Consider the following 17,239-nt stretch of genomic DNA (forward strand, 5'->3'; position numbering starts at 1 on the left):
AATAATTCCTGAAACTTTTAGTCTCTGATTATCCTCTACAACTCAATTTACCGGAATTTGTTAGAATATATTAGATTATAGAAAAGGATAAGAGAGAACGGAGAAAATGATTTCTCTTATTAAGTTGTTAATCAATGCGTAATTTAGATGATAATCACATGCATAACTTGAATAAATAATATGCATAACTTCAATTTTTTGTTTTTTGACGTCAATAACTTCTCAAATCTTGCTGGTATCATCAACTTGTTTGCTCCAATGTTTTCAATTTTCATTTGCAAATTGATTAATCGGAGTTTATCATAAAACTTTTGAAAGTAGTTCTTGTATATATAATGTCTCAATTCAACATCTTATCTCATTTCTTTTTCATAGAAACTATCCATAATTTGTCAAATTTCATTACAAAACATCTCAATAAACGAAAAATCTTTGGTTTGTTGAGTTTGAGCCATATTATACATGGAATCTGCATTTAGAATAATATATGCAACAATAACTCCTTTCCACATTGCTATCTTGGAAGGGTTCTGAGGAGAAGAAGGTATTGTTGATTGAATTTCGAGAACCACATTGTGACCTGCATAAGAGAATGCTACTTCTCCCATCGCCAACATGAAGTTCAGTACACCATCAGCAGTGCTATTAGCTTTATAGCTATAGTCCACATCTGCTTTAACTCCCTTTTCAATGGAAGCCACCCAAGCTATTGTTGTATATCTGTATTGTATATTGAGACAGCAGAAATAGAGTTGAAGCTTGGGCATTGACAGAGAACAAAGTTTACAGAACTGAAGATAAGAATCCAATAGGAGGTTCTGATGTGTCTACAAGTTGGACAAAGAGTTTCTTGAACCTTTTTCAATGATTTTCCTCCAATTTGTTACCAAATGCATGTTGACCAAGTTCATGGTACCTATCAAATCTTACCCCTGGTACCATTTCATGCATCTCAACCATTTGCCATAGTGTAAACAAAGTAATAATCCATGATAATATCAATACCACTGCGCCTGGACCCCTGTTTTTTATTTATTTTTTTTATAAATATATATGTGAGATATTTATTTTGATTGAATATGAGACATATTTTCCGAAAATAAATAAATGGATAAACATACATAGCATCCCATCTTAGACATAGCGTAAGGAAGGGTGAGAACACCGGCACCAACCATGGCTGTGATATTGTGAAAAGCAGAGTAGCCACTCATTAATGGCTTTCTGTCTAGCCGCATCATCATTCTCCATATTTCTTCTCCTTTCTTTTATTCAGTTTATGTTTTTTTCTTTCAATATCATATTTCCTTCGCAATTAAACAATGTAATGTAACCAATTAATCACTTCTTATAAGGTCTCACAGCTACCAAGCTCGATCTTCATAATTATCTCATGCTATGTAATTCAAAAAGTGTCATTAGTTTCACAAACTGTGGAAACTATATGAGGTTGGAAGCGTTACTATAAATAGCACTTGTGCTACCCAACGATCTACTTTTTCGCTAAAAACATCACTCGGTCAACTATACCTCTAGTTAGTTATTACAGTAAGTAACTGTTTTTTTTAGTAATATTTTTTTTACCGTAAAGTTTGAATCTGATACATAATATTCGTTTAATAATTTAGATATTTGTCGGTTGAGTTAAACTTTATAATTAATTTAGATAAAATTTATTAATCCATGACATATGTTATCAATTAATTACATCCAAAACATATGTTAAAAAGAAATATTAATTTTATTTTTGGATGTCTACTTCTTACATCATATTTCATATCTACATTGTTCACTTTATCATCCGATTGTCTTTTGTTGTATAAATCATGTAATAGGAACAATTATATTATTTTTTCTACAAAATATGAATAGTTCTTTACATCATAAAATTATTATATAAAAAATCACACATTTTAAAAGTGACCCATTTACAAATAACATATGAATCATTCTTTCAATTTTTAATATAATATTAATTACTTTTTTTAAAATATATCATCTAATTAATATTATATGTATCACTCTCAATTTACTATTTTTCATTTTGTATTCACATTCATTTAATTCTTCTACTAATTATAATTATTAGACATCCAAACATAATTTTAATAATTTTAAGGGTGTTTCATTTGAGCCATAAAAAGCGGCAATTATTATTTTTAGGTGTTTCGTTTTCTACTCCCAAATAATAATAATAATAATAATAATAATAATAATAATAATAATAATAATAATAATAATAATAATAATAATAATAATAATAATAATAATAATAATAATAATATTTATTAATAATTGAAAATGAGCTGAAGTACAGGTTTCATATATCTGTAGCTGTAAGTCACTATTTTTTTTTTTAATCAAACTGTAAGTAACAAACTAACAAAGCTTATGGTACTATGAATTTATGTTATACACTGAATCACTAACATTGAGACCCTCTTAGGGCCCACTTTACATTTTACGAAGTACTTCTCAGTAAAATAAAATAAAAAACATTGATAAAGTGTTTTGCCTTGGCTTATTAATCTTACATAATAGCAGGCTCATATACACATATAATAACATTTATTTTAACTAAATTACTAAAACACTTTAGAACTATGTTTTGACAGTGTGCAACTGTTTGCATCTTCCAAAGCCTGCCCTTGTGCTCCAAAAGAAAAATACCTGTTCATCAATTTCTTATTGAATGTTCTCTGCTTATTATATTTCAACTCTAAGGTACCATTGGAGCAAGAGGGTCCAATTGTATCAACATGTTTTTCCTTATTGTTTGAAGAATCAGATAAATTATCCAATTTTGGCTTTACCTTAATTACACCTTGCATTAGTCCTGCAGTGAAATTTTTTTTAGCAGTTGGATTTGGAAGTGATAAAGTTCTTATAGATAATGTTCTTTTGTTGTTTGGAAGTGAACACTGATTTATTGAGTATCTTTGCCTTAATGTCATTGGAAAATCTTCCAAATTTTTCCTTGAACTTATAGAATCAACAGAAATATTATCATCATCTTCAAATTCTGAGGCTGATGCTTTTGTCTCTCTTTTCCTATGGAACTTGAGAAGATTCTTTAACCGTTTCGCAGCCGAATTAACAGAACTAGTAGTCTTGCTGTTACATGAGGAACTTGAATCATTGTCTACTTCAATTGAAAATGAATTTGATTCTGTTTCTAAACTTGCTTGATCATTATTGACAATTCTATCAGATGAATTCTCAATGCATGTGTACAATAATATCTCAGCATCTGATATACTAAATGAAGTTCCAGGACTATTTCCAATAACACCATGATGAGTTTTCATATGATTCACAATTGCATTTCTTGTCACACAATCTTCACAATTAGATATTCCACCAGCTGAAATCAACTGCTTGATTAAAAATTCAGAAGTTCCTGATATCGGTCGTTGTTTCAAATAATCCAAAGGAGTCATTCCATCAGTGTCGCGGACATTTAAATCGATCGATCGAACTGACATAAGTGATTCCACTACATCACATTTGACATCATGAATGACAGCTACATGAAGAGGTGTTCTACCAGCATTGTTCTTAACATTGATTATGTCTTTCATGTTCGTGATCTTTTCGGTTAGTAATAACTGTTTCATGAGCTCGGCGTGCTTGTCGAGTCTGCAGAAACCAGGGCTTTTGAAACCATACACTGCCATATGAAGAAAAGTGTCTCCATTGTGATTGGTTAACATTGTTAATGAAGGAGATGCTTCAATCAGAAGCTCTACCACAGGAAAGTGACCTCTGTAACAAGCCACATGTAATGCTGTATTGCCTTGAGAATCAGTAGAGTTTATAATATCAGGTGATTGATCAATTAGATTTCTTACCACCTGCATAAAAGTAAGTTTGGATATATACTGAGTTTTTGTAGCATTAATTAACTGATTCAAAAAGATAATCAAACCTGAAAGGCAGTGGCAGAAATAAAATAAGTTTCCTATTATTCCTATACAAGATAGAGTGAATCGTCATTTTAGTCCCTCGAATTATTTCAGCCGAACAATTTTAGTCTCTATCACATTATAAGGCTGGTCAATATTGTTTCTGAAAGACTAATATAATTGAAGATTTTTAATTTCAGTATTAAATTGTCTGACCTCTATAACTTTTGAGACAAAATTGGTTGTACAAGATTGAGTGAATCGTCATTTTAATCCCTCAAATAATTTGGGTCGAATAATTTAGCTGTTGAAATTGACAAATTAGAAAATCGTGTCTAAAATTGAAAATTTTCTATATCACATTATAACGTTGGTTAATATTGCTTCTATTTTAGATTATACATGCATACTAAGGCTTGTTTCTATAAACAACTTAATTAAGAGTTTATGTGATTAATGCTTATCACATAAGTTATGTATAATTTACTTCTCTAACAAAAAATCAAACCAAATTCAAACTTTTTTTATATAAAGCATAACCTATTTTCATAAGTTATGCTGGTGAGCTTGTGGAAACAAGCTCAAAACAATTTATGAACAACTATGTCATAAGCTATTTCTATATAAAGTCAAATAAATCAATTCAAACAAAACAAAACCTAAGTGATATGAGTGTCTCACCTCAACCTGGCCTCTTCCAGCTGCTGAATGCAAGACAGTGCATCCATGAGCATCTCTATAAGACAAAATCTGAGAATCACTTCCTAAAAGTAGCTTCTTCTTCAGTATTTCCCAATTCCCTCCTCTAGCAGCAGCATGAATAGCTCTATTCAATATCTCCCTCTTGAAAACTCCACCAACTTCATCCAATTCAATAGCACAATCTTTTCTCAAGAGAGCAAAATGAAGAACAAGATTGAATACCTCACAATTCTTACTCCTAGCTGCAGCATAAAACATATCAGTAACACCATACTCTCCTTCACCAAAAACCAAAAAAGGATCTCTTCTCAACAATTCATCAACAAATTCAACATCACCAGAAGAAGCAGCTGTGTACAAAAGCCATCCACCATAACCAGAAGTAATAAGAGAATTTTTTCCTTTTCCATTTTCTGTTTCACACTCAACAAAAAGCTTCTTTGCAACATGAGACCTGCACTTGGAAACATGTTCAAACTGAGCTTCATCGTCCCAGACGGTTTCGAGGCGTCGAATTCGACGAAGAGAAGTGAGTTTGATGAGAAGATTTGTGTCAAGATGGAGAAGCTCAGTGACTAAATCATAGAGACCATTTGCAGCTGCTAAGTCAATAGGTGATGCATACCACCATTGGTGTCCTGTGCTTTCCCAACGAAGAGGAAAGGTATGAGAAGGTGCCATGATTTTTTTACAACACTCACTACTATGTTCTTAGGATTAAGGAACAAAGCAAAGTGGCTTTTTATAAAAGTGTAAAGTGGAAAAATCATTCAACTAATTCAATACAGGTTATGCTTTTATGTTTATTCTTCTATTGGATGTTGAAACTCAAAGTTACTGGAAAAGTAATAATGAGATCAAAAATCCACATGAAAAGGAAAAAACTTAAATATCACGTTAAGTAAATGTGATTTTTATTTTATTAGTTGATTCCGTAAAAATGAATTAGATTTAATATAAATAGCATAAATTTTTTGATGATATTTTTAATATGGATTTCTTAAAATGGTGTAAATGCAATTATAGATTTTATAATAATATTGTAACATTTTATGAAGATTTATTTAAAAAATAAAGATAAATTTTTAAGTTTTAATTCAATTTATAAATACCCATATTATTATAAAGTTTCTAACAATTGTGTGAATGGATAAAAATAAAATAAAGATTCTCGTGTGAGAAGCATTTGATTTGGAGAGAAAGTTAAGAAAGCAAGTAGTGTTGTAGGGTGATGTTGGTAGCAAAAACAAATTGTTGGCTGGCTGCAGGCTGAATGGTGTGATTAGAAGATAATAAAAGAAACCAACCTCAAAAACTGTTGTTGCATGATGTTATTGTTATATGACAAATTCAGGAAAAGGATTTGTGAGGAGGAAGAGGTATTTCTTATCTATAGTGGGGATAAAGTTAAAAAGAAGGATCGAGAATCTCTAGTCTTTTGAGCTCACTCGACATCCAAAGGATATTTAATTAGATGAAATTTTTGCAACTTGTGTGCTACATTGCACGATAAATATAATTAATTATGTTTTTTTTGTTATAAATGTTTTTTATTTTATTTTATGGGTTCACCTTCTTTCACAATATTAATTTTGTTTGTTAAGTACAAAATGCCTCTCTTTTTTTTTTACTTAAAAAATATATAATTAATTTTTTATATATATAAAATTAATATTGTCGGTTTAAATATTAAATTAGTTACTTTAATATTAATTGAACAAAAATATTATACAAAATCCATTATATTTATATATTATAATTAAATGGAAAGCTAACATTTACTTCAAGAGCACATACTAATAATTTAAATGTAAAAGTTATTATAAAACTTGTATTATTAATTTTTTTTAAATTCAAACATTATATTTTTTAATAAAGTTTAACTTTTATTTTTATGTGCTGTCAGTGTCAAGGTAAAAAAGTTTATACAATAAAAAATAATAATTGAACATCTAAATTATTTTATAAGTAATTAAGTCGAAAGTCAAATATTATTAATAATATAAGTCATCTAATAAATGTAATTAATTAAAAATATAAAATATATTTTATACTGATATATATATATAAATTAAATTAAATTCAATAAAAAAACTATAATTTTGGCATGTGCGGTTAAGGCAAAAGTTAATATGACCCTAATTTACCCCAGTGATTGTTTTTGATTGAAGCGGAGGAAATTTCGAGGATTGTGTCGTTTGTGGCATGACATAAAGCAGGAGTTACAAAGAAAAAAAGAAATCTTTTGTTGTTGGTAGTTTTAAGGGGCAAATTTCCCTCCTAAGAAATTATCGGCGTGATTGATGAAACATTCTGTGGTCAAATTCACTTTTTCACGCGGGAGCCCTTGCAACCGTCACCTTCACGCTTCTATATGTGGTGTGGTGAAGCGTGTGATTTTATAAAATATATAACTGCTCACTGCGGATTTATTTTGATATACTTCTATTTTTTGCATTTACAAGTGAAGACTTTTTCCCACATGAATAGGCCAAGGGACAAAATCCCTCTTAACTGAGTTTGGCAAGGGAGTACGTCAATAATATTGCTATAATATCATTTTATAAAATATATAAACCTCTTTTAAATATCATCTCTTTTGAACAAGATATTGCTACATCTTATTTTTAGGAGGGAAGAACATGATTTTCAAATACATAATGATATATTTCTCTCAATCTTAAATATAAAATATAAGTAATATGAATTTATCTCATTTGAAATAAATAATATCTACTATTGATAATTAAATGAATAATTAATATTATATAGACATATATGATGAATCACGAACCATTATAATATCAATAACTAATGCATTAATTTCTCAAATTAGATGAGACAAATTCAAACAATGTATATTAATGGAGTCTAAATTTAGAATATATATATATATATATATATATATATATATATATATATATATATTCTCTAATATTTAAGGCCATGCGGAGTATTATATAGTAAATTAAGTTTATTAATTATAACATAATAATTCACATTTGTTAGATATTCAATTTTTCTGTAATATAAGATATTCTGAGTTTAAGAACTTTGATGCCTTATGAAAATAAATAAAAATGATTAGAGTTCCTTACTCATGTGTGTGAAGAAAATCTATAATTGAGAGTGAAATATATAGTTCTCCTATGTGTCCAACATAATTTTAACCACAATCAGTCACAATTATTAATAAATGTTTTTTCACCCCAATTCAAGGTTTGAGTACAGACAAAAAAGAGTACTCACATAGTCACTTGTTACTTGTTATTGCTTCCATTAGTTGCTAAAATAGAGTACCTCTTGTTGGGAAAAAATCGAGATAATTAACAACAATTATCTCAATAATGTGGAATATTTTTCTTCTACTTGTGCAGATAAATGACCAAACAAAAAATACAATTTCAAAACAAAAATAATTGCCAGAAAATTAAATATGAGACAAACGCAATTTTTAACGTGGAAAACTTCCCTCAAATTGAGAGAATAAAAACTACGGGACATAGTCCAGTAAAACTTCCACTATAATAATTAACGAGTACACTAGAGTCTTCCTAATAACAATAGGGAACATCAATAAATAATAACAACCTTATAACAACCTTCCACTAAAGTGGGTATGGCAAAGTAACTCTTAGAGAAAATAAAACTACTCAAACTGTATATTAAAATAACAAATTCAGTGGTAGAAATAACATACTAAATTTGTAAATCAAACTGAGCAAGTTTGCTACACACCTATTACCACCACCGGTACCAAACCCTTATTTTTCTTCTTTGGCAGCCGTTCTATTTCGTTCTTCTAATTCTTAGGATTTCTAAATTCCTTTTATTTCCTTCACGTGGGCCTAGTCCAATAATACTCTTTTTTTTTCTTTCTTTTTTTTCAATAATAATAATACTAATACTAATAAAACTAGTGGGTTCCACTTGGGGAGTGAACCCACCCAACAAATCTTCCCCTCACGACTCAAGTGGAAAGATACTGCTCAACCATGCCAGTTTTCTTTCTACAACATATCTATCTGTTGAGGCAAACTCTATATTTCAAATTTTGATGAAAATAAACAAAGGTTAATTAAGAAAGTTAATTTTGATTCTAAAAATGTTATGTTAATTTAACATGTGTTTTTGAGTGAATTTAATTAAGAGCAGAATCAAACAAATCAAGAAAAGACAACAACAAGATCATTTTGCATCATAACAGAGAATGATCTTCAGCTTCAACAAATTATCCATCACAGCATATTGGTCAAATCTTTTCTATCCCTGTGATACAAAGTCCGCTCTGAAAATCATTCATAGCTAATCATTACATGGCAAGGAACAAGTAGGAATCATCCAGACTCAAAAAGGTTATTTGATCGCAAAGATCAAAGGACTCAAAGACAGACAAAAATCATGACGATTTGCATACTCCAAAATTCAAAAGTCAAGAAAGTTTTATCAATCTGGGCATATGACAAAACAATAACACAAGAAATCCAGAACGTTTAAAACGGGAACTCCAGAATGATTATTGAAGCTCAAGAAAGTTCAAACTGACAAACCAAGAACGTTAATCATTCTCCGTTTTTCTGCACAGAGACAGCATCTCTGTTTCTCTTTGTTTTGATCTGCAATTCCTCTCCAACCTTCTCTAGCTACACTCAAGACTCAAGGCAGATAATGTACCATCCAAGATCAATGAAGAAACGTCAAAGAAAGGACAGAGATGCTTTAAATGCTAAACCATTTAAAGTCAAAAAGCTATTTCAAAGAAGGATTATTTTTATTCTAAAATAATGTTTCAGTCAAAAAGCAAAGTCTCTCCAACAGCTCTTGTACCTTCATTCAAGTACATCTACAGCCTATAAATAGAAGGCCATTATCTCAGGATCAAGTAATAAATTCAAGTGTTAAGTAATCAACAATATACAATCACACTTAAGCTTGAAATTCTGCAAAACAGAGGCAACATCATTTTCTGCAATTCGCAAAACAGCCACTGCTGCACATTCACATATCAGCTGCGAAATTGTCATTAGATACTCGGTAAAGAATCTATTCTCAAACAAGAGTTGAGCAATATTAGATTCTGTCAAATTCAATCATTTGTAAAAACTCAAACTATAAGAGTTTCTTTATAGTTTGTTTAAGATTGCTTCCTATCAAGGTTAGATAGGTGTTGTAATTGCTTTCTGGGTGGAAAGTAATTAAGGTGGAAATAGATCAAGGTTGATCTATTCTAGGTGTTGTAAGATTAAGAAGGCTCTTCGTTTTAAACACTTAGTGGAAAATCTCACAGTGTGAGGACTGGACGTAACCCACGTTGGGTGAACCAGGATAAATCTTTGTGTGGTATTCTCTTTCCTATCTCTTTCTTTATTATACTGCATTGATCAATTAAGATAAAATAGAAACTGATTTTCTGCTAATCTAAGAACGTTCTCTGTTTTATAACATAAACCAAGAACGTTCTCCGTTTTCTGTTTTCATAACCAAGATCATTCTTGAGTTATTTTCTTAAGTTTTAACAGGAATTTTTAAAAGGCACATTTACAATTCAAACCCCCTTTCTTGTAAATCGACATTGTTACTTCAATATCATCTTCGACACATGCAAGGTCTTCATCATCATATCTGAACCATTCTCATCAGTATGAATCTTCTCAATTAAAAATGACTTCATTTTCAGTGCATCTCGTATCCAATGATACCGCACTTCAATATGCTTCGACTTTGAATGAAAAATCGAATTCTTGCTGAAATGGATCGCACTCTGACTGTCACAGAATTACACAAACTTGTCTTGCTTGAGGCCTAATTCATGTAGGAATTTCTTCGTTCACAAGAGTTCTTTGGAAGCTTCAGTTGTTGCAATGTAATCAACTTCAATAGAGGACAAAGCAACACACTTTTGTAGTCTTGATTGCCAAGACACAGCTCCCTCTGCAAAAGTCATCATATAACCAGAAGTAGATTTTCTAGAATCAAGATCACCTGCCATATCTGCATTTATGTAGCCATCCAACACAGGTTCATCACCTCCATAGTATAAACACACTTTGGAAGTGCCTCTGAGGTATCTGAGAATCCACTTCACTGCTTGCCAATGATCTTTACCAAGATTAGAGAGAAATCGACTAACAACTCCAACTGCATGAGCAATATCTGGCCTTGTGCATACCATAGCATACATCAAACTACCAACTGCGGATGCATAAGGAACTTTCTTCATCTCTTCTTTGTCTTTCTCACTTGTAGGACATTTACCAGAATTCAATTTAAAATGAGTAGCAAGTGGAGTACTAACAGGTTTGCAATTGCTCATGTTAAACCTCTCTAACATCTTCTCAATATAATTGTGTTGAGACAACCACAATTTATTATTCTTCCTGTCACGAGTAATTCTCATACCCAGAATTTGCTTTGCAGGATCTAAGTCTTTCATTGCAAAAGACTTGTTCAAATCTTTCTTTAAAGATTGAATCTTCTTAGTGTCATGACCAACAATCAACATGTCATCCACATATAATAAGAGAATAATATAATCACCACCAGATAATTTCTTGATAAACACACAATGGTCAGAAGTAGTTTTACCATACCCATGTTTCTCCACGAAAGAATCAAATTTCTTGTACCATTGTCGAGGTGCTTGTTTGAACCCATACAAACTTTTCTTCAATTTACACACAAGTTGTTCTTTACCTTTGACTTCGAAACCCTCTGGTTGCTCCATATAGTTCTCTTCTTCCAAATCACCATGAAGGAATGCAGTTTTCACATCAAGTTGTTCAACTTATAGATTCAAACTAGCTACTAACCCAAGCATAACCCGGATAGAGGACATCTTCACCACAGGTGAAAAAATTTCATCAAAGTCAATACATTTTCTTTGATTAAAACATTTCACAACCAATCTTGCTCTGTATCTTGGTTGAGAACTATTCTCTTCTGCCTTTATCTTGTATACCCATTTGTTCTTGAGTGTTTTTCTGCCATTAGGCAACTTTACCAAATCAAATGTGTGATTCTCATGCAAGGAATTCATCTCTTCTTGCATGGCCTTTAACCATTTTTCTTTATCAACATTTGTAATAGTTTTTTGATAGTATTCTGGCTCTCCACTATCAGTGATCATCACATACTCATGTGAAGGATATCTTTGAGAAGGTTGACGTTCTCTAGTAGATCTTCTCAACTCAAACTCGACTGGTGGCTCAACTGGAACCTGTTCATCATGGTGAGGCACATGATCCACCATCAACAAAGGTTTCTGCAAGGGGCTTAGGCGCAACATTTTCAATGTAACTTCTGGAATTTGATTTCTGTTTTTCAGTTTTATCAAAATCTTTAATAGTCCGGTCTTCAAGAAATATCACATATCGGCTTCTGATAATTTTCTTGTCAACCGGATCCCACAATCTATAACCAAATTCTTCATCACCATAACCGACGAATATACACTGTTTGGATTTACTATCAAGCTTAGACCTCTCATCTCTTGGAACGTGAACAAAACATATGGAACCAAAAACTCTCAAATGACGCTAAGAGACATTTTTCCCTGCCCACACTCTATTTGGAACATCACCATCAAGTGGAATAAAAGGATAAAGATTGATCAAATCCATTGCAGTTTTCATTACTTCACCCCAAAAGGATTTTGATAATTCTGCATGAGAGAACATACATCTGATTCTGTCATTAATCGTATGATTCATTCTCTCTGCAACACCATTATGCTGAGGTGTCTTTGGAACTGTTTTCTCAAACCTGATTCCATGTTCTCTACAATACTCTTCAAATGGACCTCTGTATTCGCCACCGTTATCTGATCGAAGACATTTCAATTTCCTTCCCTTTTATCTTTCAATACTTGCATGAAAATGCTTGAAGACTCCAAATACACGGTCTTTAGATTTCAAAGGAAATGCCCACACTTTTCTAGAGTGGTCGTCAATAAAAGTAACAAAATATGATGCACCACCAAGAGATTTACTATCCATCATACAAACATCAGTATGAACTAAATTAAGAATATTTTGCCTCCTATGAGGACCAGTATTATGAAAAGAAACTCTATTTTGTTTTCCAGCAAAACAATGAGTGCAAGTTTTTAGAGACGTACCTTTCACATGAATTTTTTTTTCTTCGCAAGTATGTTGAGTTCTTTCTCACTCAAGTGACCGAGGCGCATATGCCATAAATCAGAAGATGCATCTTCAATTGCATTCATTTCATCCTTGCATAACTTCGTAGGCATCATATAGAGAGAAGTTGAACTTTGCTCCTTTGCAACCACTAGGGACCCTTTGGTGATTTTACATATACCACCACTACCAAAGTAAGTGTGATAACCCTCAATATCCAAGGCTTTCACCGAAATCAAATTGAGACGAATATCAGGAACGCGTCTAACATTCTTCAATTGAAGCTTACAATCGACTTGCTTCTTGACTTGCTATGACTTTCAGAGTTGTCGCGTCTATGGAAGTTTCTAGATTGACTTCTCCCCCGTGACTCTGTAACTAGTGCTTCTAACTTTGAGGAAGAACCAATCAAACCACGTTCCTTTCTTCGAGCTTCTTCATTCTACATGCTCTCTTTAACTGTTGACATTTTCAACTTTTCACTTGGAGCTGAATTGATCAACGTCACAACAAGGACTTCCCAATTATAGGCAAGGAACTCAACAATAACAACGCTTGCAACTCATCATCTAATTTAATTTCTGCAGTTGTCAACTAATTCACTGTATTCTGAAAAATACTCATATGCTCTGCCATTGAATCTCCATCTTTGTATTTCATATTCACCAACTTCCGAATCAAGAATGCTTTATTTTGCACATTCTTTCGTTCATACAACTCTTTTAATTTTCCCCACATCTTGTTAGCAGCTATTTCAGTTTCAACATGTGGATACACACTAAGATCCAACCACTGCCTGATCAACGCCACTGCCTTTCTATTCATCTTCTTCCAGTCAGCGCCAGATATATCTGCGGGTTTAGCAGTGTCACCCTCAATAGGATTATACAAATCTTTATTGTATAACATATCTTCCATGATAGTCTTCCAAAGTGTGTAATTAGAATAGTTGAGTTTAATCATATTCGGACCTTTATTTTCCTCCTTCATTTAAATGCACAAATCAAATCAACCGAGCTCTGATACCACTTTGTTGGGAAAAACCAGAGATAATTAGCGATAACTATCTCAATAATGTGGAATATTTTTCCCCCACCCGTGCAGATAAATGGCCAAACAGAAAATACAATTTCAGAGCAAAAATAATTGACAGAAAATTAAATATGAGACAAACGCAATTTTTAACGTGTAAAACTTCCCTCAAATTGAGAGAATAAAAACTGCAGGACTTAGTCCAGTAAAACTTCCACTATAATAATTAATAGGTACACCGGAGTCTTCCTAATAACAATAGGGAACATCAATCAACAATAACAACATTCCACTAACGTGGGTATGCCAAAGTAACTCTCAAGAAGATAAAACTACTTAAACTGTATATTAAAATAACAAACTCAGTGGTAGAAATAACATACTGAATTTGTAGATCAAATGGAGCAAGTTTGCTACACAGTTGTTACCACCACCAGTACCAAACCCTTATTTTTCTTCTCTGGCAGTCGTTCTCTTTCATTCTTCTAATTCTTAAGATTTCTAAATCCCTTTTATTTCCTCCACGTGGGCCTAGTCCAATAATACCTTTTTTTTTCTTCTTTTTTTTCGATAATAATAATACTAATAATAATATTAATAAAACTAGTGGGTTCCACTTAGAGAGTGAACCCACCCAACGCCTCTCAACGAAAAATTGAGAAATAACCCAATTTCCATTCCGAATGAAATCAACAACACACACCCACAAAAGAGTATCAAGGTGAAAATTAAGGTGAAGATTATGTGAGTGTACGTGGTTGGATGCATCTATTATGGTGATTTTATTCAGAATAGAAGAATCATTTATCACTACAATAAGTGAATCCAACCATCTAGCAAGCAAAAAACTAATAGAAGAATCATTACTAAATATGACATATAGAATTGCCATAGTAACATTAAAATTATTCTTAATGTCAGGCCAAAAAGAGGATTTCACATAGTTGATAATATGTTTCTCAAGGTTTTCTTTGGAAAAATTAATTGATAGCTTATAGTTAATAGTTGTAAATATATAGAAAAACTAGCGGTCTAATTAATAAAAAATATAAAAGAATAATTTTAATTAAAAATAAATATTTTCAATAAATATTTAAAATATTTTTAAAATAGTAATTTAAAATTTATTTATATATTAATTTAAAATTTATCAATTTAATATATATATATATATATATATTTAAATTATCTATGTATTTATTTTATAAAATAAATAAATAAATTATTTACTTTAAAATATTATTTTAAAATTTAATTATAAAGAAATTATTTATGAATCACATATTTTTTTATTTATCTATTTTATTTATTTTAAATTATAATTAATAAATTATAAATGATAAAAAATGATTTTAACTATAATATTAAAGATAAAATTGAAATAAAAATGACATATTATAAACTATAAATTCGTTTTTAGTCTTGCCAAATAGAGTGTAAGTTTAAATAACTTTTCTTTCAAAAACATAATCGACTCTTCGTCAAATAATAACACCTCTCAAGAAAATTTAAATAAAAACATCTTGAGTTTGAGATATTCAAGGTCAAATTATTAACTACCAAAAGAGAAAAAGAGTAAAACAAAAATCTCTCGTTAACCATAACCATGTTTTTAACAATGACACTCGGATGAAATTCTTAATACACTTATCCAAATGTTTAAAGAAAAAACCAAGTCAAAGCTTACACGTGGATTATGAATAATTGGAAAGTTTATATATCATGCTTATACATTTTTAAATAAATCAATATCGAAAAAATGTTACGCTTTAAAATAATGAATTTTTTTATTGATAAATAGTTAAAATAACATGCAAATCCAAAACGTTTAGTACTTTTTCTGATTCATTTGGTTGCTTACGAGTACTCTTGCTTGTTAAACCCTATTGGTGGTAATTTTATTGTGGCGAAGGCGCTGCAAAGAAATGTGACGGACAACATTTCATCCAAAGTAGTTGTTTTTGTATGGAGAATATTGTTGAATCATTTATCTGTTAGGGACACTTCGTCGAGGCGAGGAAATATTAACGAGGGAATTGTTTAAGTTGTGTTATTTGTTATTAAAACAATGAATAAGATAATCACATATTTTTTTGGATCGTTCATCCTCGTATAAATATTTGGTTGTCAATTTATAATTGCTCGGGTGTGTTTGATTTGTGGGAGTGGACATAGTTGATAATTTTTTGCAACATAAAATTGTGGTGAAAGACAATAAGAATTTATTTAGACCATGGTGTAATGTTTGTACGATCCAAAACGTTATGAGATTTAAAGTGAAACCATTAGATAAAGTATTTTCAAAAGTTAATAAATAAATTATTAATATTTTATTTAATAATTATAGAAAATTTATTTAATAGGATTAATGATATTTTTAAATATATATTCCCTATATTTTTCAAAAAATAAAATAAGACATTTCAATTGTTCTACAACAACATCAAGAACTCAAGTAAAATTTTTCATATTTTAATTGAAGAAGAGAATATTGTGTATGGGTACTCCAATCACTCATGTTATCAACATGTTTACTACTTGTCTTATGATTTATCAATTTATAACTAATATTTCTCATATGAGAAATGTGCTCACATTTTATTTCATAATTTTTCAATTTATAACTAATATTTATCTAATTCATACTATATTTTGTTACCCAATTTATTTGTACTAATAAGAGTATCAAATAATTTGCAAAAAAAATAAAATGCTTTAATTAATTTATATAAAATTTATCAATTTTAATTTTAAAAATATTAGAATGTGAAGTCTTTTTATTAAATAAAAAAATATTTGAATCCTTTTTTATGAGAAATTAATGAATCATGTAAAAATTGTAGCTCATATAAAATTTTATCTTGGGTTTGGGTTATAATAAGTGCCATAAATAATTTGGATTGGAAGTCTTCTAACCAATATAAATGAATAAGATTTATTTAATCTTTATATAATATTTATTTTAATGGGTTCAATACCCCTTATTTTACCAAAAAATATAAATATTTTTTGTTTCTCTCTCTATTTTAAAATTTGGTATTTTTATTTTGAGTTAAATTTGATATTTTAAATTTAAGTAAAAGATTTTTCAAAATAATTTCATCCGTTTAATTTGTAAGGAAATAATAGATTACGAGAACTTAAGAGTTTTTAATTAATAAATTTTGTAAGATATAAATATTCTAATATTGTATATAATATTTTAATATTGTTTTAGTATCTTTTAATATTTCTATCAAGTTAAATTAATTTTTTTTAAATATTAATATTAATTTTAAATCTTGATGTTTTATTTTTAAATATTTATATTTATTATATTTTAATAATTTTAATACATTTTTATTAATATTTTTTACATGAGAGAATAAAGTGAATGAGAATTTTATTTTTATGGTCATATCTTAATTTTAACTCATGTTTCACTATATAAATTTTTTGAGACTAAATATGATATAATATTTT

General features: G+C 30.1%; 1 protein-coding gene and 1 pseudogene across 1 annotated transcript; both read right to left on the reverse strand.

Moving 5' to 3' along the window:
- Positions 1–330: 330 nt before the first annotated feature.
- LOC105852268 (lysine histidine transporter-like 2) lies at positions 331–1,238 on the reverse strand (annotated as a pseudogene).
- Positions 1,239–2,372: 1,134 nt separating this feature from the next.
- LOC101503223 (uncharacterized) lies at positions 2,373–5,466 on the reverse strand. The gene is made up of 2 exons (XM_004504423.4): positions 4,587–5,466; positions 2,373–3,854 (listed from the first exon to the last, which is right to left on the reverse strand). The coding sequence occupies exons 1-2, from the start codon at positions 5,286–5,288 to the stop codon at positions 2,586–2,588; spliced, it is 1,971 nt and encodes a 656-aa protein (XP_004504480.1). The 5' UTR covers positions 5,289–5,466; the 3' UTR covers positions 2,373–2,585.
- Positions 5,467–17,239: the final 11,773 nt, after the last annotated feature.

Source organism: Cicer arietinum, chromosome 6 (assembly GCF_000331145.2).
Source record: "Cicer arietinum cultivar CDC Frontier isolate Library 1 chromosome 6, Cicar.CDCFrontier_v2.0, whole genome shotgun sequence".
Classification (NCBI taxonomy): domain Eukaryota; kingdom Viridiplantae; phylum Streptophyta; class Magnoliopsida; order Fabales; family Fabaceae; genus Cicer; species Cicer arietinum.